The 26,474-nt window shown below is 44.1% G+C and overlaps 1 protein-coding gene across 1 annotated transcript in view; it reads left to right on the forward strand.

Annotated features, from left to right (window-relative positions):
- HDAC9 (histone deacetylase 9) overlaps positions 1-26,474 on the forward strand; it is a 606,615-nt gene that overhangs the window by 311,165 nt on the left and 268,976 nt on the right. Inside the window, exons 13-14 of the mRNA XM_036759616.1 lie at positions 9,170-9,347; positions 14,973-15,106. Of these exons, the coding sequence (XP_036615511.1) occupies positions 9,170-9,347; positions 14,973-15,106 (312 nt within the window). The remainder of the gene's footprint in view (positions 1-9,169; positions 9,348-14,972; positions 15,107-26,474) is intronic.

The following is a 26,474-nucleotide window of genomic DNA, read 5'->3' on the forward strand; positions in this document are numbered from 1 at the left end:
AAGAAAGAAAGAAAGAAAGAAAGAAAGAAAGAAAGAAAGAAAGAAAGAAAGAAAGAAAGAAAGAAAGAAAGAAAGAAAGAAAGAAGGAAAGAAAGAAAGAAAGAAAGAAGAAAGAAGAAAGAAGGAAAGAGAGAAAGAGAGAAAGAAGAAAGAAGGAAAGAGAGAAAGAGAGAAAGAAGGAAGGAAGGAAGGAAGGGAAAAAAAAGAGAAAAGAAAGAAAGGAAGGCAGGAATCTATCCAGTAAACCCCAAGTTAACCTGGACTCTTGGCAGCTTTCATTATTATTATTCACAACAGAGGGAAAAGGAAAAGGTACTGGGGCAGAGGTGAGGAGGATGGGGGAGTGGGATGGGGAGGCCTTCTGGATACAGAGATGATATAAATGCACGAACTGAGAATGATAAGAGTATGATCACTTACCTTGGCAACTGGGGAACTTTCTCAGATGTTAGCTGAACATTCTATATGCCTGGAAAATCTGTCACATTTTGGTGACAGGTCAGAAACCTGTTTCACTAATATTGACAAGAGATACTCGGTAATACCTTTCTCCAATAGCACCCAGACTTGAATTTTAAAATGAGGATGTTCAGGGCAGCTGTGTAGTGCCATAGTGCGGAGAATGCTGGGCTGGGAATGAGGAAGCCTCATCTTCCTGAGTTCAAATCTGGCCTCAGACACTTTCTATCTAAGTGATCCTGGACAAGTCACTTAACCCCAAATGGACTCCACAAAGAGTTGGATCCAACTGAAATGACCAAAGAACAATGATGAATATGAGGATGATCAGTCACTTAGCCAACTGGCCTTCATCAATCACTTACTGTGTGCTAAGAGCTACAGGTACAAGGAAAGGGAAGGACAGAGTCACTGACTAGAAGGACCTTAGTCAATTGAGTGATTTGACTTGTTGGCTTGACTTTCTAGGCTGTTGCGCTAAGTGCTTGAATATAAAGAAGGGCAGTCCCTGCCCTCAAAAAGCTGACATTTCAACAAGGGACCATGTAAGCTTTCTATCTACTTGTGCTTAAAATAAGCCCTGTGAAGCATTATGGACGGTACATGGTATATTTATTCCCTGTCACTCATTGGCGGAGGATTGAGAAAATGGTAGGTTGTAGAGCTCTGTGGATGTTTAAATGGGGCCATTGGTGCTGAAGATGGTTTCCTGAAGAATCTGCTCGCTGAGAATCCCAATTTGATGTTGCTAATATCAGGGTTTGTCATCCTGGTGACATTTTTCTTCATTATCCAGTAAAGACTTGCTTGTAATTAGGGAAATCACCGTGAATACCATCATTTCCAGAAAAGCACACTCTTTCCTGGGTTTGAGAGGCAGAGTTTCTTTAGGTACGAGAAGTAGATTAGTACATCAGAGCAGAGTCTGGGTGGGAACTGGCTTCAGCGGTCTGCACCCTGACCTACAGTGGCCAATATGTATCCTCTCTAATAACATTATTAAAAACTGTTACAAGTGGGATATGTTGCCTCCTCCAGATACTTGTCTGGGCTGAAAAGGATGCTTGTGGTGAGGTGCCAAGAGCAATACAGTGCTGATCGTATATCCTTCCCTTCCTTTTTACTCAAGCCAAATGGCCTGGACAAACACTTTGGCAGGGGGCTGTGGGTAATTGGCAGCATGCGTTCTGAGGAGAATCAGAATATCTTGTCTTTGGTGGAAGCATTGTAAATCGTTTAGTCAGACTTCAAGTTTAGGTCAAAAGTGGGGAGAAAGGCCTTCTTCTCACCAACACAGAGGGTCAATGAGTCACACTTGTCCAAGTGGGTATGGAGAGTAGTAGAGAAATCTTCTCACCTTCTTTAGCATCAGCCATTTCTTCTGAGATACAGTGGACTCTAAAGTCATTGTTTTAGCAAGATGAGGCGTCTCGGCCTGTCATTTTTACCGTCTGCTGATAACAAGGGGTCTTTTCATTTCAGTTCAATTCAATTCCATCCCAAAAGCATTTTAAAGTGTCTTTTGTGTTCTAGGAACCATGCCAGGTACTGGGGTTGGAAAGATGGAAAACAAAAAAGTCACTGCCCTCAAACCCTTACATTCTACTGCATGGGGGAGGGGGAGAGGAAGGGAATAGTACATGATACCAATAAGTAATTTTAAAAATCAACCAATAAGAATTTATTAAATACCAATTATGCGTCAGGCATAGTGCAAACTTTGGGATTAGTCAAATAAAAGCCAAAGGTTGGTACCCTAAAGGAATTTACAATCTCATCAGGAAAGACAATAAACACATGTATAAATAGATAGAAAATAGATGCGAGGCATTCTGGGAGAAAAAAACTAGCAAAGGGGCTTAAGGGTTCATGGCTCCTGAAAGGCTTCACGTAGACAATGCTTTTTAATCTAAACCTTGAAGGAGACCTAGGGCTAATACAAAGTCTCGGTGGTGGGAAATAGAGTATTGTGTATAAGGTACAGTAAAATGGTCAGTTTGTCCGTTGTATGTGAAATAGCATAGTGTGGAATAATGTAAGTGGACAGGTGGTTGATAACAGTTGTAAATGCCAGAGAATTGAATCCTGGTAGTAATAGGGAGCCATGGGAGTTTGTTGAGTAAGAGAGTAACATGACTGGTCTTGTTGCTCAGGAAAATCACTTGGCAGCTGAGCTGAGCAAAGGATAATTTGGACTGAAGAGAAATTTTAGGTAGAAAGGCCAATCGTGAGTCTGGCCAGATCTGAACTCACAAAGATGAGTTTCCAGGTCTGCACCATCTACCGTGTCACCTAGCTGCCATACTTACATATAAAGATATTGTGTGTGGGTGTGTATATACATATGTGCGTGCACATATACACACATACTTATATATATGTAAAAGTTAATTTTAGGGAGAAGCACTAGTAACTTACATAATAATGTTCTCATTGAACCTCTTTCTGTACCAATGAGGAAAATGAAGGGAAGGCCAAGAGATTTCTCATTTCAGAACTCATTGACCATTGCTTACCTACTTTCAGATTTTGTTCCCAGAGCACTCTTGTTTTCATCTCAGTGTTCCCTGACTGTTCAGAAGGCAGCACTGGGTGGGTACCAGGCCTGGGAAGACATGGCCTCTCATTGTCCCCCAGCACTTGGCTGAGTCAAAGCGCATCAGCGTTTCCTGGAATATTGGTCTGGAGGCTGTTGTCAAACTTCGGCTGCCAAAAAGAACAAGTAAGACCAAACCATATGAGCAGCCCTACTCAAGCGTAGTTGCATGGCACGGTGGTGGGGGTGGGGTGGGGGAGGTTGCTGAATTTGGAGGCAGAAGGGTCTGGGTTTGAATTCTGGCACTGTCACTTCCTGTGTGGGCTTGGACCAGTCACTTCTCTGGGCCCTGGTTTCCTACTCTATAAAGTGAAACAGTTGGACTGGTTGACCTCCAAGGGCTCTTCAAGCCATAAATTTTTGATTCCATGATTTTCATGATGAAAATAATTCCTCATTTTATTTAGCTCAGGAGTTCAGAAACAGCCTATTTCTGTGGTCTCTACTCAAGCAAAATTCCCATGGATTTAAATTCCTCTGGGCTTTGAGGCCATAAGATTAACTCCAAAGTGGCTGAATTTATGTTCTCAATCATTTAGAAAATCTTAAACTTTTGGGGCTTTTCCTGAGTCTGTTAGTTATTAGTGCGCTTTCCCTCCTTAGAATACGATACAGATACCTGCTGAATTCTATACTGTATCTCCCGTAGGATGAAGCTCCTTGAGGGCAGGAATGGTTTTACTTTGGGTTTGGTGTCTTCTATGGCCCAGCCATAAATAGGCACTTAACACATGCTGGTTGGATTTGATCTGGTAACAGTGAAGTTTGACCTCTAATGCCCTTTGAATCTCTCATTGGCCACGTTGACTTTTACTTATTGGCTACATATCCTTTGCATCCCATGTCTGACACTAGAATGTGGCTTCCCTGAAGAGAATCTTTGGGTGCCATACTCAGCAGAGTGCCTTGTACAGTTAAAATAATGATAGTAATAATAGATTTATATAGCCCTTTAAGGTTTGCAAAGTGCTTCATATATTAACCCAGGCACTTAATACATATTTTTCCAATGTATTTTTTATTTATTTCATTAAATATTTCTCATTTACTTGTAAACATATTTTTTATATTTGCTTTGAAAATTTTGAGTTCCATATTCTCTCCCTCCCCCCTCTCTGTCTCTCCTCCCTTGAGAAGGCAAGTAATTTGATATCGATTATACTTGTGAAATAATGCAAAACATTTTAGCCGTGTTAAAAAGAAAACACAGACCCCCCCCCAAAAGAAACCAACCAACCAATCAAAATAAAAAAGCAAAATCCAAGAAAAAGAAAGAAAAACAAGCATGCTTCAATCTGAATTCAGAATCCATTACCTCTCTCTCTGGAAGTGGACAGCATTTTCCCACCAAGAGTCCATTGGAATTGTCTTGGATCATTATATTGCTGAGAATAGCTAAGTCATTCACAGTTGCTCACAATGTTCCTGTTACTATATACAATGTTTTCCCATTCTATTCTCTTCACTTTGCATCAGTTCTTCAAAGTCGTCCCAGGTTTTTCTGAAACCATTCTGTTTGTTGTTTCTTATAGCACATTAGTATTCAATCTCAATAACTTTTTAATTGAATTTTTAAACTATCATTTTGCTCTGGCCATACAATTTTGGTTTCTCTGTTATCTCTGACATGAAGATATCTTGAAGTATTTTAAAAGCTACTGATATATTTTCCAAGGGGAAGTTATTAAAGCATCATTTGTAGCCTGCAAGTGAAGGAGAGTGGTTCCAAGGTTCCTCATTGCCCACTGCGTCACTAATTGAGTTGGAATCAGAAGAATCCCCTAAGTCCTCTTTCCAGCAGGTGTGGGCACTGAACACCTCCCAATCCTTATCACTCTTAATGTGTGTGTAAATATACAGACTATACTGGAAGCCAAGTCCTGGTGACTGCATCATTTTTTTTTGGGGGGGAGGCCATACATAATAGTCAACTTTGTAGTCTTCATATGCATATTATCCTCAGTTTTTGGGTCACAGAGCATCTCATGTTATTTATAAATTCTTCATATTTTGAGAGTAAGATAGGCTCGTGCATATAAAGATTTGCCTTGGCTTTATGTTTTTGGGATATGTTAATTAGTTTCTATGGAAAATAAGGCTGCATGTTTGGAATAAGGAAGGGTTGGATATGCACCAAGAGGGCTGATCCAATCTTGCATTGAAAGCTTTTGGGACACTGAGTTCCCATTCTTTGTAGTGCAGGAGAGCAGGGACCACCAAGGTTCAGCTCAGTGTTCTCTGAGGTCCGGGCTGAGATATGATTAGAGCCAGTTTAGCTTAAAAAGCTTAAAAAATTCTTGGGAGAACCAGCTGGTGTTTTTGTTGCTGATGGGAATGACAATATCATGGAAGCTTCCCTTGGGATTGTACACCACTCCTCATATGGGAAACCAGTTACCCAGGAGCCCCTTGGGAGGAGAGCTCAACAAAAACACATTCTCCCCTTTGGACCTTTGGAAAAGCCCAGGAGCTCTTGCCTCCCCTCTGGGTGATGACTCGGATGCAGCCCTATCCAGCGGCAGCCAAGTAGGATAAAAGGCTGGACGTTGTCATTTGACTAGTCGCCTGCCTGTGGAATGGGAAATCAGAGTCTTAACTGCTTACTGATGAGTCACCTGGTCCTGTTCTAAAATCCCCATCATCACTGTAGCCAGCATGGCGAACTGATCATTGTGGTCCAATGGGTGGAATGCTGGCTGTGGAGCCAAGAAGTCATGGTGGCTGACAATAGCCAACATTTCTCTGACACTTACCATGCACCAGACACTGTGCTAACACGTAGCTCATCTGGTCCTCACAACAACCCTGGGAAGTAGGTGCTATTACGGTCACTAGTTTATCATTGAAAAAATTGAGGCACACAAAAGGTAAGTGACTTGCCCATGGTTATACATCTAGTAAGTGTCTAAGTTGGGATTTGAACTCAGACCTTTCTGACTCCACGCGTAGTGCTCCATCTACCTTACCACCTAGCTGCCCCAAGAGGACCCAGATTTGGATCCTACCTCTAAGCCCTATTAGTTCTGCACTCCTGGACAAGTTACTTACCCAGTCTGAGCCTCCACTTCCTCTTCTGTGAAATGGGTACAATAAAGCCTTTAATACAGACTTTACAAGTTGTTCTGAGGCTCAAAAAAGACGAGCCATAAAAAGTGTTTTGACCGATATTAAAGCACTCCGTATGTAAGGTGGGAGACGGTGTGGCATAACAGGGAGACAGCCAGCCTCAGTCAGTAAGTCCTGGTTTCAAATCCTGCCCTTAACACCTCCTGGCTGAGTGACTCGGGCAAGCCATTTAAAGTCGGGGAATTTCAGTTCTGTCATTCCTAAAACGGAGGCGCCAGGGCCTGTGAACCCTCTCTTGATGCTTTTGTGCAGGTGACCTGCAACAATGGACAGAAAGGGCTCTGTGAACTTCCAAATCCCAACCCTTTTTTACTCTATTAAAGTGAAGTTTTGCGCCTTGGTCAGGGGCAGTTAGTGCCCACAAGTTTGAACTGAATTTTAACGCTCAAGATTTTCCCACCATGTTTGAGGATGCATCACTAACCTCAAGCTGACGTATCCTACACCCCGTGTGTATGTGTGTGTACATGTGCGTGATGCACATACATACACACAGTAACTATTTGGTTATTAATGATAATGACCATGGAAATTAAGTTGTTAATGAGCACTTGTATTTGTGGATTTGTACAGAGGCATCATTGATAAGTAAAGAAATGCCATTAGTGATTTTCTGAGAGTAATTATTTAACTAGGGATTTCTCATTTTTCAAAGGAATTTGTATCACATTTCTCTTTCCCTTTACCTTCTGCTTTTACTTACTAGTTTTTTGTCTTTTACAGTTTGGTATGTTGTCTCATACCTTAGTTCTGTGCGCATCTTATCTCCCCGACTAGACCATATGCTCCTGGAGAAAGGCCATATAGAGAAAGAGGATGGCGTAGTGGGTAGAGGATTAAACTTAGCATTGGACCTGGGTTCGAGTCTTCTCCCTGAACATCTTTCCAGGTGTTAATGCTGTACAAATCACTAACTCTCTCTGGGTCTCACTTTCCTCATCTATAAGTGAGAATAACTTTATCTGTAGCAATCGCCCTCCTGGGATTATTGCAAGAATCCTGTGAGATAATACAATAGCACTTTTAGCCATGGCAGGTATTTACAGAAGCTCGTGTGCTTTGTGAGCGTATCACACTGAAACACTCGTATGATGCAGAGAGAGGATTAATCACTTGACTGGATTTTCATCAACATGGTAGCTCTGACTCTCAGCCTTGTTCGTATTGGGTTGAGCTGGGCACGTTCCCTCGCTCTGTTCTCCTGTCCCTGAAAGGTAGATGCTAATGTTGGTCGTCCAGCTCCCTCATAAAAACCAATGAAGGATTATTTGGCCACACGCTCTGACCAGCTGTCCTCTGTCTCTGCTAGGCGTGCCTCAAGAAGAAGGAGGCTTAACACGAAGCATGAGAGATTCCACTTGAAATGAAGAATTTCCTGGAGTTTTAGGTTGTAAAAACTGGGCAGTTGGGAATCTCCTCCAGAGCGCTGTCCACATGGGATAGTTGCCCATCTGTGTTTGACATGCAACCTTCCTGAAGGACGGGGGACTGGATGTGATGACCCCCTTAGAGACCCCTCCGGCTCTATAATCCTTTGATTCTCACCTCAGTTTCCTCATCTGTAGAAAGGGGATAATATTGTTCCTGCTTCACAGGGCTGTTGCAGAGACTCAGATGAGACTTTTGTGAACTTTAAACAGAATTGTAAACATTAAAGCCTTAGCAGTTATTACAATTATCATTATGATTCTGTGACCTGAACAGTTTGAGAAATATAGTTGAAAATACTTGGAAAATGTTGACACACACACCTTCAGTATGTATTAATAAATGTTTATTCACTATTGACTATTGACTTCGTAGATCTGGGGATCATTAGAGCCCAGCCCCACAGATCCAGCCTAGGAAGGAGCTTCAAAATTCATGCAGCCAAACTCATTTATTTTGCATTTCAGGAAACTGAGTCCCAGAAGAAGGAGTTAAGGGTTTCAGTGGTAAGATTACACTGTCTGTTTTGATGCAGATACAAGTCCTCTGCCCTTTGGTGCTTCCTATACTACCATCAATACCACCATCACCATCACTACTACTACTAGCTAGCTGAACTTTGCATATCATTTCAAGGTTTGCAAAGCAATTTACATAGATGATGTAATGTGATTTTCCCAATCACTCTGGAGGGTCAGTTCTATTATTATCTCCATGTTAGAGAGGGAAATGAGGCTCAGAGAAATAAAGACCTGGCCAAGAATATATGGTTAATAAGTGTCTGGAGCAGGATTCACACTCAGGTCTTCTCAACTGCAGGGCAGGTAGGTGGTGCAGCGGATAGAGCTCTGGGCCTGGAGTCAGGAAGACTTGAGTTCAAATTTCGCCTCAGTTGGGTAACCCTGGGCAAGTCACTTGACCTTGTTTTTCTTGGTTTCCTCATCCGTCAAGTGAGCTGGAGAAGGAAATGGCAAACCCCTCCAGTGTCTATGTCCAGGAATGGAGTCACAGAGAGTGATAGCAGTACTATCCTACAGTCACTACGAAGCTGTTGGAGAAACTGCTTCAGTGCCATCCTTCCCAGACCACAAGAAGCCACATCGCTTTGACTCTTGGTGTTTAAGACTGGAGTCTACCAGGGGTCAAAGGTTTCTCTGATTGCTTGTGCCGACAGTCTGGAGGCTGACTTGACTAGAACATGGTAGGTTTTTAATAGTCTCTTGTCGATTGATTTATGATTGATGGAGCGAGTCCAAGGTGTTGCTCTAAGATATAAAAGAAGCCTTGGTCACGTCTTTCCCTCTGAGGAGAAAGGTGTTTTCTTTCCCCCAGTTTGGACAGGCAGGCTTCCTGCCATCACCCAGGACCAGGCAGGGAGGCCGACTGTGGCTGTCAGTGGGAAAACATCTGCTGCCTGAATTTATCGATGAGGCCTTGGGTTTCTTTTTCTTTTCTCTCCGCCGCTTCACGCCATTTATGATGATTGACCTAATGAACTTAATTTATTGACCTGTTTCTCTCCATGTGTTCCTCTCTCCTGTACTGTTTTCTTGGTGACAGTCATTCTTGGAGCTTCAGCCTGGACATGCACTCCCAACATACCAAGCTCAGCTGGCCACAGTTGGCACAGAAGCCTTTGACCAACACCTCCTCATCTCCAGGACCCTCTCTTCCCCTGCTGCCCCAACGGTGCCTCATCCAGCCACGGATCAGGCGCTCCAACGTGTCTCTGAGACTGGTAGGTCTCCGCAAAGACTGCTGTCTAACAAGGCAGGCCAAATGCACCCCTTTCAATGCCCCTAATGCCTCTAGTAGTAGGCAGGCTCTACATGAACCTCCTTTGCCCTAATTTTACAAGGTTGTGTTGGCCACAAGACAATTGCTACAGTTGATAAATCTGGGGCTTAGCAATCATAGCCCCATAAATTGTTATCACATACCAGTTTTACTCCTACATTAACAGGTGCACAGCCCCTTTTGGAAAGGGGAAAAATAGCACAAATATTCGTGCCAAAAACCATTTTTCCCCATTCGGCCCCAGCTTTCCCCCTTCCTCCTCTACAGTGTTGGCTTCTGGCCACTAGGGCAGGCTGAAAGCGGCGCTTACCACTCTCAACTTCCCTCCTTGACTCCAAAGGGAAATGTAATTATGAGCATGGAGGTATTTTCCTCTTTAAAAGCCTTTCCCAATGAATGGTGCATAGGGGCGAACACTCCACAAGGAATGAGTTGGGATCCAATGCATCTTTTCCACATTCCTAGGTGTGTGTGTGTGTGTGTGTGTGTGTGTGTGTGTGTGTGTGTGTGTGGTTGTGGTGGGCCCTTTCCCTCCATCTACAATGGATTAGCACTGTCTTCTAGGATAAGATGATGCAGATAGACAGGGACTCAAGTTTCACCCCCTGGTACCTCCTTGTGGCCTGGAGGTGAGCCCACCTTCTCAAAGTCCATAGAAGCTTTGGAATGTCCTTCCACATGGACATGCTCAGAGTATATTCAGAGCAATTGGTCACTTTTACAGGGACCAACCTAGCTGACTACAGCAACCCACTACAGCTTGCTTCCAGATGGAAGATGCTCTCGGTGGCTTCGTCCTTTGTCTATAGAATGGAGAGAATGAGGGAAAGAGACAAGCAGTTCTTATGCACCTACTACGTGCCAGACATTGTGCTAAGCACTTCTTCTAAATGTCACCTCATCGGGTCACGGAGTGAATCCATATGTGTCTTTTTACCAAAGGATTTAGCAAACTGTCTCTTTGGGGGATTTTTAAAAACCTTTTTTTAAAAACTCAGAGCAAGACCTTGTTTTTTTGTGGCTTCGGTGTCCTCATGCAACCCTCAATGCCTGCAAAGGCTAAAATACCTTTCCCGAAATCCTCAGCCTAATCCTTGATACCATCTTAGATTTACAGTCGATGAGTGGACCGGCCAAGGTATTTAGCTTTGATAGGTATCTCTGATTAAGTTGTCCTAGGAATTCGTTTTTATAATGTACTGTACCACAAGCCAGCATTCCACGTCCTAGCAGCCTTCCTACATTAACCACTTCCTGTGATCCTTCTTGTTTGTGGGCCGGAACAACTCAGCCGACATGTTCCAAATGACCCAAGGCCTCTGTGTGGCGAACATGGAAGCTTCTTATTCCTTGGCTCCTGTGCATTCTTTGGTTAGCTGCATCGGGGTCTATAGGAAGAATTTGTTCACTGCCTGTAGGAATATGTTTGGGAACTGGTGGGCCCGAGCCTATCAAAAGCCTGGTACCTTTCCCTGAAAAAGAGGCCTTCTTCTCATACTCTGTATCATTTTCAGGAGAGTCTTTGCATTCTCAAAAAAAAAATCAATATTTACCTGAGATTGAGAGATCTTTCCCTTACAACCTCCCTACCCACGTCCCCGACTTTCTTAATTAAAATGTTTGCTTAAGTTTTAAAGGCCAGCCCTATGGGGCCTACATGTGTGGCCGTCTACTCCTGTAAAATGGTTTCCTACTGATAACATTTTCTTTTCTTGGTCTGTTGGAGAGTGTTATGAAGGGTGACGCTTTCCTGATGCTTTTTCATTCCCAGAGTTGTTTTTATTTTTTCCATTGACTCCCTTGAGATTTCATGGGGTGGGGGGAAGTCGGTGTTCGTAGAACAGTGTTTGGGCAGGCCTGGAGAAATGCCGTTCCATTTCGACAACCCTCCGGTCCAACCCAAGAGCTGTTCACTAAAGCATGGGCTCAGGGTGAAGGGCTGGCTGTATAGGGACAGCAGTAACAATGGCTGGCATCGCCATCGTACTCATGACTTTGCAACAACTTCATGTGACATCTGCTAGAGACTCACAGCGACTGCCTCCATTTTATCGATGTGGAAACTGAGGATAAAGGACTTTAAGGGACAGCTAGTTAGTATCAGACCCTAAACCCTGCCCTTGCCAACTCCCAGTCTGGTACAATAGCCACTGCATCAGAAATAAGCAGTCCCTGCCCTCACAGAGCTGATGTTTTACCGGGACCATAATGAAACAGAGGCAGACAACAGTCCTCATCCAGAAGGAAAACTCTCCCAACCAAAGGGCAAGGGGGAAAAGTGATTTTTCATCTCAAAAGCTCCCTGGGTCACTGGGAGGGGGCCTAAAAGCAGAGGATGTGGCTGCACAGTGGCTCTCGTTCTAGTAGCTTGCCAGCAGATAATGAGGGAAACATTCGGTTCAATGAATGGCTTTGAGGGAAAAGATTTTGATTTCATGTGCTCCTCCTCAGGGAGGCTGAAGTGATGCGGGCAGCACAGGACCCCCAGACCTGCCCCATCCTAGTGCTCGCTGAGATGTCACAGTGAGAAGGATTCTAGATAAAAGGATAGTAATACTGATAACTTTTACATAGTGTTCTGGGGTTTGCAAAGTGCTTTATAAATACTGAAAGTAGGCATCATTACTATAACCATTACACAGAAACTGAGTCTGAAGGAAGTGGAGTGACTTGCCCAGGTTCACAGCGGCAGATTTGGCCCCAGATCTTCCTATGCCAGGCCTGTTGCTCTATCCACTGAGCCACTGGGACTGCAAAGGACCTCCACAGCCTTCTCGCCCAACCGCCTCAATTAAAAGTGGAGGAAGCTAAAGCCCTGGGCAGTTCAGGATTACATAGGGACAAAGTCAAGATTCAAACCCAGGTCCTCTGACTCCAAAGCATGTCTACACCATCTCTCTTATTGAATGAACATTAAGTGCTTGACTGTATTCTAGCATGGAGTCTGAGGTGAGCACCCCAAGAAGAAAAATACCTGGGTAATTGTATTTACCCAGAATGATCAGTGAGAACCTCTTTATTCAATTTTCTCAGCTTTATTAGTACTTAAGAGAAAAGACATTTAGTACGTTAAAAAAGGCACATGCTTGAGGTACGCTTTAGCTCAGCTAATCACCGTGAAACTGATGGTGGGATTAATACATCCATCCATAAATATCTATACACATATAATTACAATATTCATTTGGCAGATTTTCATGCAGTTCTATTCCGAATCCAAAGGAAATGAAATCCACCCTCTCCGCTTTGCCCACCTACATGTGGCTCTGGCTCACCTCCATACCCCAATTTCCCCTACAAGCCACATGTTATTATAATGCACATGATATCAAAGATCATTTTCTGCGTGGACCAAACGTACACATTTTTCTAGGTGTAACATAATGAGCACAGAAAAGCCCAAGGCCTTTATGATTTTCTCTACCTAAAGAATGATGAAAATTCCTTTATTTGGCTTTTTAAATGCCATTGCTGGTCAAGGACCTTGGTATTATTTCTTGTAGATTTAAAGGGGAAAGCCATGTACCGATCCCCTGACCTGGATCATGGACACCCACACCAGCTCCTCTCAGTAGTGAGGCAGAGGTAAAGAGCTCTGCTGCATAGAGATTTTGGGGTCCCTTAGTTACTGATGTGTGGCTGGGTGGCCCAGTGGATACAGTGCAAGGCCTGGAGTCAAGAAGCAGATTGAGAATTGGAAAGGGTCTTAGAGACCAATTAGTGTGACAAATTCTCCTTCAGATGAGGAAACTGAAGCCCCAGAGATTCGTGACTTAGCCAGGATGGCTTTGGTGTGAAGTGACAGGCCTTGGGTGTTCCACCCAGCACCAGAACTTCATCAATGAAAGGATGTTTGAAGCTCACTCAATTTTATGAGTAGAAATGCAAAACAAAATCAGTTTTCTGAGTTTCATTTTTTTAGGGTGGAGCAATACCAATTTTACATGAAATGGAGACATATTGTCATGTCTTTGTGTGTGCATGTGTGTATGTGTGGAAATGAATATTTGTATTTTTGTTAGTTTGCTTTCATATCGGCCACATTTTCCAATGGGTCTCTTCCTCCATTCCTCCAAGAGAGCCATTCCTCATAACAAAGAACTCGAAATCAGGAAAGCAAAGCCTCTTTCTCAAAACTACACAATAAATTTTAGCAGCCTAATGATGGTGACAGTGTCTTGCACCCATGGTCCTCACCCTCTGCAAAAAAGCCGGGGGAGGGGCTTTCTCTATGTCTTCCTTGGGGTCAATCTTGGTCCCCACAATCAGCTGGTCACAGCCATCATTGTCATTACTGGGCGTGTTGTTTTCCTGGCTCTGATTCCTTTTACACCAGGTTGTCTTTAGGCATAAGGCATAACAAAGAAGTTGTGGGCCATCCCAACATAAGTTTTCTGCAGACTTAAGTTATCTAAAAATACATATTAGTAATGTTCACCCCTACCCTTAGAGACTTTAGATCCTAGCTGACATTTCTTAAAAAAACACACACAAAACAACCTGCCAGGTCAGTAACTTCAAACCCTTCCCAGGCTGCTCTTGACATACTGATGAGTATGTTCTGTGGGCATTGACGTCTGTCCATTAGCATATGCATGGGAAATGGCCCCTGGCTCCATCACAAGATGTAAGTCCTGCTTTCTCCCAGGGCCCCCAGCAAAGCCTTCTCTGCCTTCTGGTTCTCTCTGTGTATGCATGCACATATATACATACATATACACACATAGATTATTGTTTTTAGAGAATTATATTCTTCCCTGAGGATTGCATTAAATAATAATTATTATTCTTTTTGTCTTGTTTTTTGGCAGGGCAGTTGGGGTTAAGTGACTTGCACAAGATCACATAGCTAGTACATGTGTCAAGTGTCTGAGGCTGGATTTGAACTCAGGTCCTCCTGACTCCAGGGCCAGTGCTCTACTCACTATGCCACCTAACTGCCCCAATAATAATTATTATTATTCTAACTTGTCCCATTAAAATCCTCCACCAATGCTCTCACATGTAAGGAGTTGGGCTCTTATTGTCCTCAAGGCCATTCCAGGAGAACCCAAGCTTTGGCAAAATGCCTGGCACATAGTAGGTACTCAGTTAAAGCCTGTGGCCTTGATTTGCCTTTGCTCCTAATCTGATGAGACTTCAAATAGAGTCTGAGGGATGAAGCATAAGTCTTTTGTCTGAGCCCAGCCTAATGAACCTAAGAACCCCTCATCACCATGGGAAGAGCCCTTGGTCAGGGGGATTCAAATCCTGCCTCTGATCTTGGGCAAGTCACCACCTCTCTGGGCCTCAGTTTCCTCAAATATCACATGAAGGGATTGGTCTCCAGAGGGTTTGAGGGCCTTCCAGCTCTAGATCTAGGACCCAGTTGAGTTTTTGGCACCTGGGAGCCCATCCCTTTGGCTGTAGATGGAGCTGTGATCTTCAGTGGTGGGGGACCTCCCACCCTGGCCCATTCCCACTTCCCCTATACACATCTGCCGAAATTCCAGACCCCAGAAGATTGAAGGGTATCCCTAGGCAGTGTTCTTTAATTTGTGATCATTGTGTTCTTTCCCTGTGGAAGGTGTGGTGTATGACGCCCTGATGCTGAAGCACCAATGCATCTGTGGCCGCCCCGCCCTTCATCCTGAGCATGCTGGGAGGATCCAGAGCATCTGGTCACGCCTGCAAGAAACAGGGCTCCTGAGCAAGTGTGAGGTAAGGAAAAAGGAGGTCACTGGGGCCCAGGGAAGGGAGGAGCTTCCAGAGGGCACTGAGCAGATGGAGGGCCATTGGCATCAGAGGAGGCTGTTCTTCACTGTGGGCTCTCTGTGCCAGTGAAATCATAACTCCTATCAAAGGGAGGAGAGGGATGGAAGGGGATGGTCTTACTGCTGAATCTTGGCCAAATGTCTATTGATCAAGAAACCATCCAAACCTCCAGCTGCTGCCCAGTGCCTACGAGCCAGGTGGTCATTGTGCCAGCAATTGTCCAGAGCTCACATGTTAGGAAGGGGGATGGCAAATTGTAAGGCACCAGAGGAGAGGTATAATATCAATTAAGTTGGGACTTTTCTTTTTTACTGTTTTAGAATGATAAATTAAGGGTCTTTGATTGAGCCTTAGTAGGTGCAAAGCCCCAGGCCCAAACCCCTATCTACTAGGTGCTAAGCCTATGTGGGCATGAAGCCCTCAGGGTCCTAAGGGGAGCTGCTAAGACCAGAGCCAATAGTAGAAGCGTGAGTTCTGGTCGCTCAGATGACGTTTGATGAAGCCTAAGAGTGTATAAAAAGAGAGAATAGAACTATTTGCTGGGGGCTCTGAGCCACAGGAGGAGTGGCATGTGACTCTGGGCCAGCAGTTGTTATGAGCTCCCTGGCTTCTGAACTCAGATGTTGGTTTCTTGGTAGCTATGAATTGTCTTTGGTCTGTTTATAATGTATGTTTGTAATTTGTATTTGCGCTGAAGTTCAGGGTGCTGGCTTTTTCCCCTGAACTAAGTGAATGATCTTTGTATGTTGGATTGAAATAAGATTCTTAACCCCCTAATGTTACTTTCCTCAACAGAGCAAATCAAAAGAACCTGTGCTGGCAGGTTCTTCTTGTTGGGCTTGTATTTGTCTTTCACCTCCACAGCAGCTGCTAGCCAAATTGTTGCAACAAGACGGCCTAGAGTCTGTGCCATGCACAGAAGGATGAATGAAAAAGAATTTATTGTGTACAAATCACTGTGCTTAGGGCTGGATATTCAAATAAAAAATAAAAATAAAAGCAGATAGACTCTTTAAAGGCTCAAGGACCTTCCATTTTCATGGGGGAAATGATACATATGGGGCAGTGGGGGCTAGGGAGGAATGCTTTGTTTCAGAAATTTATCAGAATAATGAGTGTGTCTTTTGGGGAATAGGCTGACAGGCCTCTTCTAGGACAACAGAATTGTTGATCATGGTTCATGGTTCTAGAACCGAAGGAAGGAAGGTTAGGGGAGAGGGAAAGGGTTGGGGAGAAGAGTAGAAACCAAAAGAAAACTGACCAGGAAGATGTAGAGAGGGTGGCCAGAGAGGAGAGAGTTGAAGGAACTCATCCTTTCAGGAGCTGGCAGGTTTCTCTTCACTATAGATGTGAAAAACAAAGTTGTACAAAGATTTGTTTGAGATATTTTAAAGGATTTTTGGGGTCTAATCATGCAGTGGACTCTGTCACAGGGACACACACCTTTGGGGTATGTCTTCTAGGGAAAGAAGATGAGCTAGCTATGTAACCAGGGCCAAAATGGCAGACGGGTAGCCTGACTGCTTCCCTGTTCTTCCCCACCACAAGGAGAAAGGAAGGCAAGTCTCCAGTGTGTTGTATCTCATTGCTGGACCCTTCTTCAGACTACAAGCTTTGGAGGCTCCCCCATGCTGCGGGTTTTGAGGTGCAACTTTCAGACACAAAGTAGGAAAAGCACGAGTTCAAACCCTCGCTGTGTCCCTTCCTGGACCTTGGGCACATCAGTGTTCTCACCTGCAAACGTTGGCTACTTATTCACATAATGTCCACATCCCATTGACTGGGGGAGTGGTGGTGCCAACTGTACTAGATCGGGTTTGTATTGGATAGTGGATAGAAAGCAGGATTCTAAGTTAGTAAGACCTGGATTTGAATCTTACCTGGGACATTTACCAGCTTTGTGATCCTAGGCCTGAGCCTCAGTTTCTCTACCTCTCAAATGGTTATAACAGTACCTACCTCACAGGGTCATGGTAAGGATGAAATGAGCTAGAAAGTACTTTGCAAACAAAGTTGCTGCATGAATGTGAGTTATTACTATTAGGATGTACTCAAAGCAACATGGCAGAGCAGTTAAGGCAGTGGACTTGGAGTCAGGAAGACTTGGTTTCATATGCCTCCTCAGATACTTTCTAGCCGTGTGACGCTGGGCAAGTCACCTCCCCTCTTGTCTCCCAGACGTCCCGGCTCTCTACACCTGATTTTCCTCATCTGTGGAATGAGGGGGTTGGACTCAGCAGTCTCTACAACCCCTTTGAGTTCTAAACCGGGGATCCCATGATTCTCTACATAGTATTGTGTTGAAAGAAATGGCAACTCTGAAGAATCCAAAGAGATGTGGAAAACTTCCTTGAACTGATGCAGGACAAAGAAAGGAGAACCAGAACAACGCAAACAAGAGCTACAATGATGGAAGGGAAATCAACAGTAAGAGGATCGGAGCTCTGCTTCATCAGGTCTCCTGAGGCCCAGAAAAGTGAAATGAGTTACCCGGGGTCACACAGCCAATATAGAGGCAGAATTTGAAACCACGTATCCACATGCCAAGCCCAAGACTTGGGTCACTGTGGCGCACTCCTTGTATGTGGCTTTATCCAGAGTAATATCCATTCTGAAGTTTTTGAAAATATCAAAGTGCCAAAATTAAATATTAATTGGATGATTCTGTTCCAGGGAAGTGAGATTCTATTGCCCCTTATCTGATGATTTCCGATTTTCCTGTAAGATTACGTGAATGGAAGGTCTGGATTTCATAAAGGCTTCCTGTATATCAGAGGAGGTGAGAAAGAGTTGAGCCCTGCTCCCCACACCTCCATGCCCAGAGGGTCTGTTTTTCATATCAATACCAATATCTACGTACCTATATTGATATCTATATCTATATATGTACATATAATTGGATATCTATATATAATTATAACTTGAATATCTATTTATCTATCTGTCTATCTGTCTATCTATCTGTCTATCTATCTATCTATCTATCTATCTATCTATCTATCTATCTATCTATCTGTCTATCTATCGTCTATCCATACATACAGGTCAATTAGTTCTTAAGTAAGCTCTGATCTCTAATGACTGAGTTGGTGATCTCATTTTCTCATTGTCCCCAGCCCAGCAGAGTTTTGAACACTTCAGATTAAGTCAGATTCCCAAGATGTGTTTTCTAGAGTCATCTAACTAGACGGCAGCATGGGAATAGGTTGGTGCTTGGTCGAGCTTGTACAATTCTCTTTAATGCCTGAGAAATTGATTGTGAATTGCTGAGTTCTGTGGATTGCCTCTAAATGAAAATCTCTTTTGGTTATCCTATGGGGAGATAAGGCAGCATCACTATTCTGAGACAGTCATGCACATTTGGGGGTGCTTGGCTCCCATAAGTGGTAATCTAGCCAGGGATGGAGCTAGAAAAAAAAACTCGACCACCATTGCCCTGACCACCTTATGGATAGAAAGAGAGGTACAGATTTTTGTTGCTGCTGTTTATTTATTCTTTAATTTTAAAAAAAAGAGTGGATGTGGAAGGTTAGTAATAACAGGAAAGAAGAAAAGTGGCTGCTTTTCCATCTGTTTAGAAAGTGGTAAGATAAGAAGCTAGCTACATCACTACGATAAACACAAGATGGGAATGGAGAGGGGAGGGCCAGGGTGTTTTCCCACCATTTGAGAGTTCCACTGTGTGCATCCATGATCATCGTTAGTGTCGGAATAAGCAGGGGTACACAAGATCAGCTTTCTTGTCTCAAAGTATTACTGCAAGTTGTATTTTGAAGCGAACATTTAGAAATGTTCCTTTATAGCTGCTTTTTTAAATAGTTAAGTTGTAGGCTCTCTGGGTACTGTTGTTCCCTTTTGTATAAGTGTCAGTACATCTCTGAGAACCATGGTTGTTGAGTGTGATATCGTGGCTAGAATTCTGGGCTGAGATACAGAAAGATCTTGGTTTTAATCCCAGTCCTGTAATTTACTGGTTGTATGACTTAACCTCCTTAGATTTCCGTTTCCTTTTCTGTGAAATGGGTCTAATAATAGCACTTACTGCAAAGGTTTGGTATAAATATCCCGCGAGAAAATGTCTGTGAAGCGCTTTGCAAACCTTAAGGTGCTAGAGAAATGTCAGCTTCCATCATCATTTTGCTCTTTGTTGTCATCTAGGCATGGAGTAGTCCAACTGGGAGGCAGTTAGGGGGCACCATAGTGCACAGAGCACCAGGCCTAGAGTCAGGAAGACTCACCTTCATGAGTTCAAGGCTAGCCCCAGACATTTACTAGCTGTGTGACCCTGGGCAAATCACTTAACTCTGCCTCAGTTTCCCCATCTGTAAAATGAGATGGAGAAGGAATGGCAAACCACTCCAGTATCTGGAGAAAGAAAACTCTAAATAGGGTTCGAGGAGTGGCATATGACTGAGACAATTGAACAGCAACAGCTACAACTATTACAACAGTCCAGTTGGCCATTTCAGGAGCATTTCTCTAAGACTGAAAGCGACAGAGCAGGGTCTAGTCCCCATTGGTAGAGGGCATTCTTCCCTGGGAGTTCCCTGTACAAGTCCAGTGCGGAAAAAAGAAATGGTGTACAGCACTATATTGTCCCTTCCCTGATGCTGTCCCATGTGTTCTAATCTGATGGGGTTTCCACTTTTCCTAAAGAGCTATCCAAACAATTCTGCTTCCCGGAAACATCTCCCTACAATCTTGGCCCATCAGGGCAGAGCGACCGAGTCAATCCCAAATAGTCATGCATTGGCCAATTCTCAGACTAAACGTTCTGCTTCTTTTCTGAGCTCCTCAGCTCCCAATGCTTCCTTATTAAAGATAGAAGAAAGGAGAGATGCAAATTCTGATGGAAGGAAGTTCTGTCTGTTAATGCAGGTTGGCATCTTTTCTGTGACTTCACAGAGTTGCCAGAGCAGCCGTTTGGTGAAGTGACTTACCCAGGATCACACACCCAGTATATGTTAGAGCCAGTGCTTGGAATTCTGTCTTCCTGGCTCTGAGGCCAGCTCTCTTTTCACTCCGCCACAATGCCAAACTCCAGATAATGTCTTAATTGCCAAATTTATTGGCCCTTTCTCTTTCCCTATCATTGAGCTCTCTGCTCTGCCTTCTAGGATTGACCACCTTCTCCTTTGTCCACACCCTCCCTCTTTGACTTTTCTGTGACATTGTCCTCCAATCTCTCTGATCATTTCTTGGTCTCTTGTGCTGGATCATTATCCATATCATGTCCCCTGACTGTAAATGTTCCCCAGTATTCTGTTATTAGCTCTGTCTCTTCCCTCTCTACGCTTACTCTTGGTGATTTCTTCAGCTCCCATGAGTTTAATTTTCATCTCTATGTAGATAACTCTAAGTCTATATATCCAGCCCTATCTTCTTTTCTGAACTCCATTCTCAATCACTGATTGCCCACTGGACATTTCCAATGGACCATTCTAGTGACATCTCAAATTCAACATGTCCAAAGCAGAACTCACTATTTTTCCATCCAAACTCTCCCCTCTACCCAATTTTCCTATTTCTGTTGAGAGGACCACCAATTTTTTCTAGTCTTCCAGGTCCTTCAATGCAGAATTATCCTTGGTTCCTCATTCTCTCACCCTACATATCCAAGTAGTTGTGAGATCTACTTAGATACAATACCTTCTGTTCATGCCCACACCTACCACTTTAGTTCAGGTCCTCACCGCGATTATTCTGTTGGCCTCCCAACGAGTTTCGCTGACCACATCTCTCCACTCTATTCTCTAGACATCTGCCAAAGGGAATTTTCTTACATCTGACCATGTAAATCTCCTCCTCAGTGAACTCCAATGTCTCCCTATTGGCTCTAGGATCAAATACAAATTCTTCTTTTTAGGATTAAAAATCCTGCACAACTTGACCTTTGTTGTATGTCATTCACACATTGTGGACCAGCAAAACTAGAGATCTCTGTTTGTCACACACAGCGCTTAAACTTCAATCCATGTGATTGGCCTGTGATTGTTTTCTGGATTCCTAGGATGATCTGCCTCCTTACCACCTCACGAAATTCCCAGCTTCCTTCAGGATGCTACTCAAATAACACCTTCTACATGAAGTCTTTCTTGATTCCTCCTCCCCCTCCCAATACTAGTGCCCTACTTCACCAACGAGCTTGTATTTATATCTCTGTATCCTCAAGGTATAGCACAGGACCTGGCCCATAGGAGGCATGGAGTAAATGCTTCATAAGCAGAGGTTACCTAATTCAATTCTTTTTATAAATGAAAAAAAAAATTAAGGCCCAGAAAAGTGATAGGATTTTCTTATGGACTTGGTTTGACTTTCCCAGGGCACACAGGTAGTCAGTGGCAGATGTGGGGTTTGAACCCCAGACCTCGGCCTCCAACTCTGGCATTCTTTCCATTTAATTTGTTTCTTCATTTGCAAAATTGCGGACAGAGTATGCCTGTGGGAATCTCCATGTAAACAGAGCCTCAAAGAGAGAGACAGTGAATGAAACAGCTTCAGAAAATGAGGTTCTCCAGTGGAAAACATTGCCTAATCCATCATTCCCTCAAAAATGATTAGAGAAGACGGAGACCTCCAGGCTCAGGCAGGTACGCAGACTGGTCCACGGGAAGTTGGACATTTTCCCTGACTTTGGAGCTGCCATAAAATGAGCTCTTTCATGTCCTCCATAAGGCCAAACCAATGCAATCCATCTGTTCTGCTGAATTATTTTGAGTTCCCAACCAAAGGCATTGCCTTTTCATGCATTTTATCATGATGTTATGCCCTTTATTATGTTTTACAAAAGGTTGTGATTCCTCCAGGGCCAATGAGAACTGATTAGGGTGCTGGCCCCCTTCCAGGCTTTGAACACAGGAGGGGAAGAAATGGGCCTGTTTCATTTTTTCCTCCTTTTTGGCAGAGAAGTCAAATCTATGCCGGGTGTGCTGTGTGTGGGTGGCGGGTGGGGTGGGGGAGCAGGGGGTGTTGCATTTTACCTTGTCACAAGAGGACTTGGAAGAGCATTGTCAAAATAACTCCATTACCCTCCATGATCACCAGAGGTTTGCAATTCAGAAAGAACAAATCTTGAATGGGCAGCCTTATTATTACAGAATGCAGGGCCAACCTTGAAGTCAGGTAGAGTTGGGTTCAAACCCTGTCTTGATCCCATGCTAGCTATGTGACTGGTGCAGATCATCTAATCTCTCAGCCTCCCAGGTTACTTTCCAAGGATCTAAATTATGGATGAATTGTTACTATGTGTTGGTAGAAGTGGACATTTTTAGATCCGAAACTCCAGACTGATGAAGCCAAATATTTAGCTCTCACCCCACCCCCACCAACGAACATTTCTTTTGGAATGGAGTATCAGGATGAGATCCCACCAGTGTAGTCTACACAACCAATCTTAATTGCAGCCCTTCCCCAGAACCCACAACCTAGATAGGTCATTTTCTTTTTAATTCAATTCAGTTTGACTGCAACAATAACAAGCATTTAGGCTCTTCCACACACTGTGCCAAGAGATGGAGTTACCCAGACAGAAGCGTGGCTCTTACCCTCAAGAGGCTTACTTTGTAGGGAGGGGAGATATTGTGTGAACTGATAAGTAAATGCAAGAAAATTTGAGAAGGGACAGTGTGTTCCATAACTAGCACATCTGGGAAGTCTTCCTCTAGGAAGCTGGGCCAGGCTAGTCTTTAAAGCCATTGAGGGCATGTTTTGCAGGCATGGGGAAGGAAAGGGACAGCCTGGGCGAAGGCAGGGAGGTAAGAGAGTGGCTGCCAAGTCCAGGGAATAGCCAGGAGGCCTGTTGGCTTGGAATGTAGTGTGTGAACGAGAGTCAAATGAAGTTGGTCTGGAAATGTTTCTGGAGGCAGATTGGGAATGGTTTAAAATTACAGCCTGGGTAGTTTATATCATATTCTGGAAGCAACTGGGAATCATGGAACACACTTGAGCAAGGGAATGATGTGGTCAGATCTGTGCTTCAGAAATATAGTCATGATCTGTGTTGAACATGTATAGAAGAATGGGGAAGCTTAGCATGTGGAAGCCACAGGGGAAGGATAGATTGGGAAAAGAAGGAATAGGAACTAAGGAGGACTGTGAAAGATATGAAATGACCCTGACAAGGTTCACCAGACAATTGCTTCATGACCAGGGACAAAAGAACACAGTGGATGGAAAAAGTGGACTGGAGAAAGAAGAATCTTCATATCCCCGCTCATGTTTATTCCTTGGATCCTGGCTTCTGGTCTTGGTCATGACGGACCTTGAAGATAGCCCATCCATTGCCCCGAGGGCCTTGGTCATTCTTCTTCTCTCTCTGAGATCAGAAAGCCTTTTTGGCCCAAAGTAGAGTCATCAGACAGTGCTCATGTGAACACTATATCATTGATTTTAATAAGATTTAGTCATCTAACAGAAGGGTTGAAAGATGGAAGTTCATTGAGGAAATGGAAGATGTGTCAAGGAATTAAACAGTAGTATATAGAGGAGTGGATGGTATCCTGGAAGGAACTCTAGCCTTAGAGTCTAAAGATTTGAGGATGAGTCACAGCTCAATCACTTACTACCCCTGTTAAATTGGATAAAATTAGAGGAAACTGTGCCTCAGTTTCCTCTGCCATAAAGTGAGGAAGTTGGACTAGACAACCTCTGAGCTTTTGTCTCTAAATCCATGACTGTAGGTCTGCATCATTTGTAAATATAAAGCTGCCTCTCCCAAATATGATGACTTAATGAAGCTCATACCAGAAAAGGTACGGCCTAGAATGGAGTACTTCATTAAAATATGTGCTACGTCAGTTAAATTAAAAAAAGTTATTGAGTGCCCAATGGGCATCACCCTCAATTTGTTCGGTGCTAGCCATTCAAGACAAAACACAATAGTTACCTTCAGGGAGTGTATGTTCTGGAGAATGCGGCTGGTGCAGGAGCACAAAGCATAAATCAGGACATATTGATTCCCATTGGATACTACTGTGAGTACTAACAGAGTACTAACATGAAGGGAGAGGGGAGGGCAGAAAAGCCCACATGACCTGTGCTGTGACGGAAGCCGGCGATTCCAGTGGGCTGGTGATGGGGCGTTGTGTATGTGTGGAGAGCAAGAGGACAGGGGTCATTGCATGTTCTCATGTGATAATGTCCCTAATTTCCATATATGCTTTGCCACATGATTTATTGCATATAATCTTTGTTAAGGAAAAAAAGCCAAAATGTCAGAAAGACGCCTCATACTGGACGGCAGAAGTGAATTTTAAAGTGTTATTGGAAAATATTGAGGGCATGAATTTTAAACAGATATACCAAAATGTGGAACCATTTCAAGGTTATGGGCTAAATTGGAGGCAGATGGTTCAAGATGTGAACCAGAACTGCTTTGACAGGCATCTGATCAGAAGATTGGAGCTGAGAGGTTCCTCAGGGGCTATCTGAGCACGCACCTACTTATTTTCTAGAAGGGTAAATTGAGGCACAAAGGGAAACAGTGACTGGGACTTGTCTGCTTTCCGCAGGTAGTGAGTAGGTGCCCATATTCTCTCACTTAACTCTAATACCAACCTATGAAGTGACTTGTCCAGGGTCACAAGGGCAGATTTGACCTCAGGTCTTCCTGACCTGCTGCACCACCAGCCGGAGCCAATGTTTCTCACTGACTTGTTCATCGCATGAGTGTTCCATCACATCGGAAGCACCTGAAAGAAGGAACGCTCAGGGTCAGAAGGTAAACTGGACACTGTCAGGTTTAGGTGGTAGAGGGGGAAATGAGTGAAGCAGAAGGAGATCCCCGCAGGGAAAGTCCTCGTGAGAAGAATGAAAGCAGATAATATAGGTTTCCCCATTCGTGAGTTGGTGTTGAATGCAGAAAGTGTCGCTGCTTTTGCGGGCGTCCCCCATCTCTGCATTCAGTGAGGGGTCCCTGCGGAAGGCCAGGAGGGACAGTCGGGAGGGGCAGGGAGCCTTGGGCCGAGTGCAGCCGCGTGTACAGGCAGTCCTCTCTCCGCAGACCACCGTGTGTTAGAGGAGAAGGTCAGCTCAGGGTGCTGAGCGGAGACAGTGACGTGGGGGCTGGGCGGGGTAAGGGCACAAGCTTCAGCCGACATTGAGAAGGACAAACCCACAAGAAGGAGGGGGTGACCAAACATGGCGTCCCTCCAGAGGAGACACTTAGCAAGCACTTGAAATGCCTGACTTCATCGGTGCTGGGCTCTCCTCGTTTTACAGATAAGGGGACTGAGGGTTTTTTTTTTGGAGGGAGGAAGGCAAGGCAATTGGGGTTAAGTGACTTGCCCAAGGTCATACAGCTAGTAAGCGGCAAGCGTCTGAGGCTAGATTTGCACTCAGGTCCTCCTGACTCCAGGGCCGGAAGCAGAAAAAAAAAGTTATTACAAAGGGAGATGGAAATTTAATTTTAAACTCTTTGGAAAACACAGCTCGCTATCGCTACAACACCTTTGGGGTAAATTTTTCCTCTGAACATGATCTCCCGGCGATTAGCAAACCTGCAGCCATTCATCTTACTGCAGAAGTCCTCAATCAATCATTGATTTTTAATGCGGTTAATGGTGAGGGGAGGAGATCTTCGAGTTCTTAGACGTGAACAGGGCAAAGAGAATAATACATCTCACTAAAATCACGTTCTTCTGCCTCAGAAGAGTCCATATACCTCTGTTGTATTTGGCGTGTAAAGTAGGCACACAGGCCGACAAAGAGCGCCTACCCACATGGACCGACCCACAGCCATCCAGCTTCTTAAGTGCCAGACGTGGGATTGGAACCTCTAGGCCCAGCATTTCTGTCCGGGGATCCAACCCACAACTTAGAGGCAATCTACCAGAGGAATTGTACAACTTTGACTTTGGGAGGTCCAAATTCCACAGCATCCTAGAAATTAGAGCTGGGAATCACTGTTAGGTCAGTCCAGGTCCTTGTTCTGCCAGCTTGGGGCTGGGGTGGGGCCAGGAGGGTGGGGTCTTATTCCTTGGGGGGTTTTTTAGGACTATATTCAAGCCACTTTGTCAGTGACTCAAGCTAAGGGCTTTCACTGTTTCCCTCATGAGACTTTTCCACAGGCCAAAATCTCACTGTTAAAAAATGTCCCCCTGGATATTTGGGGTGAACATCCTTTTATTCATTTCCTGTCATGACTTGCATTCAGCTAAACTTTGGATGGGATTCTGGAGAGGGCTTTTCAGACCGAATGGCAACATCAGGGACACGCTGGCTGGTAAAGGGATAGTTCATAGGCCTGTGGGGTCCTCCTGTGGAGTCAGGAGCAACCTTAGAGACCCTTCCTCATTAGACATGTGAAGAAACTGTG

The sequence above is a fragment of the Trichosurus vulpecula genome, chromosome 5 (genome assembly GCF_011100635.1).
Source record: "Trichosurus vulpecula isolate mTriVul1 chromosome 5, mTriVul1.pri, whole genome shotgun sequence".
In the NCBI taxonomy this organism is placed as follows: Eukaryota; Metazoa; Chordata; class Mammalia; order Diprotodontia; family Phalangeridae; genus Trichosurus; species Trichosurus vulpecula.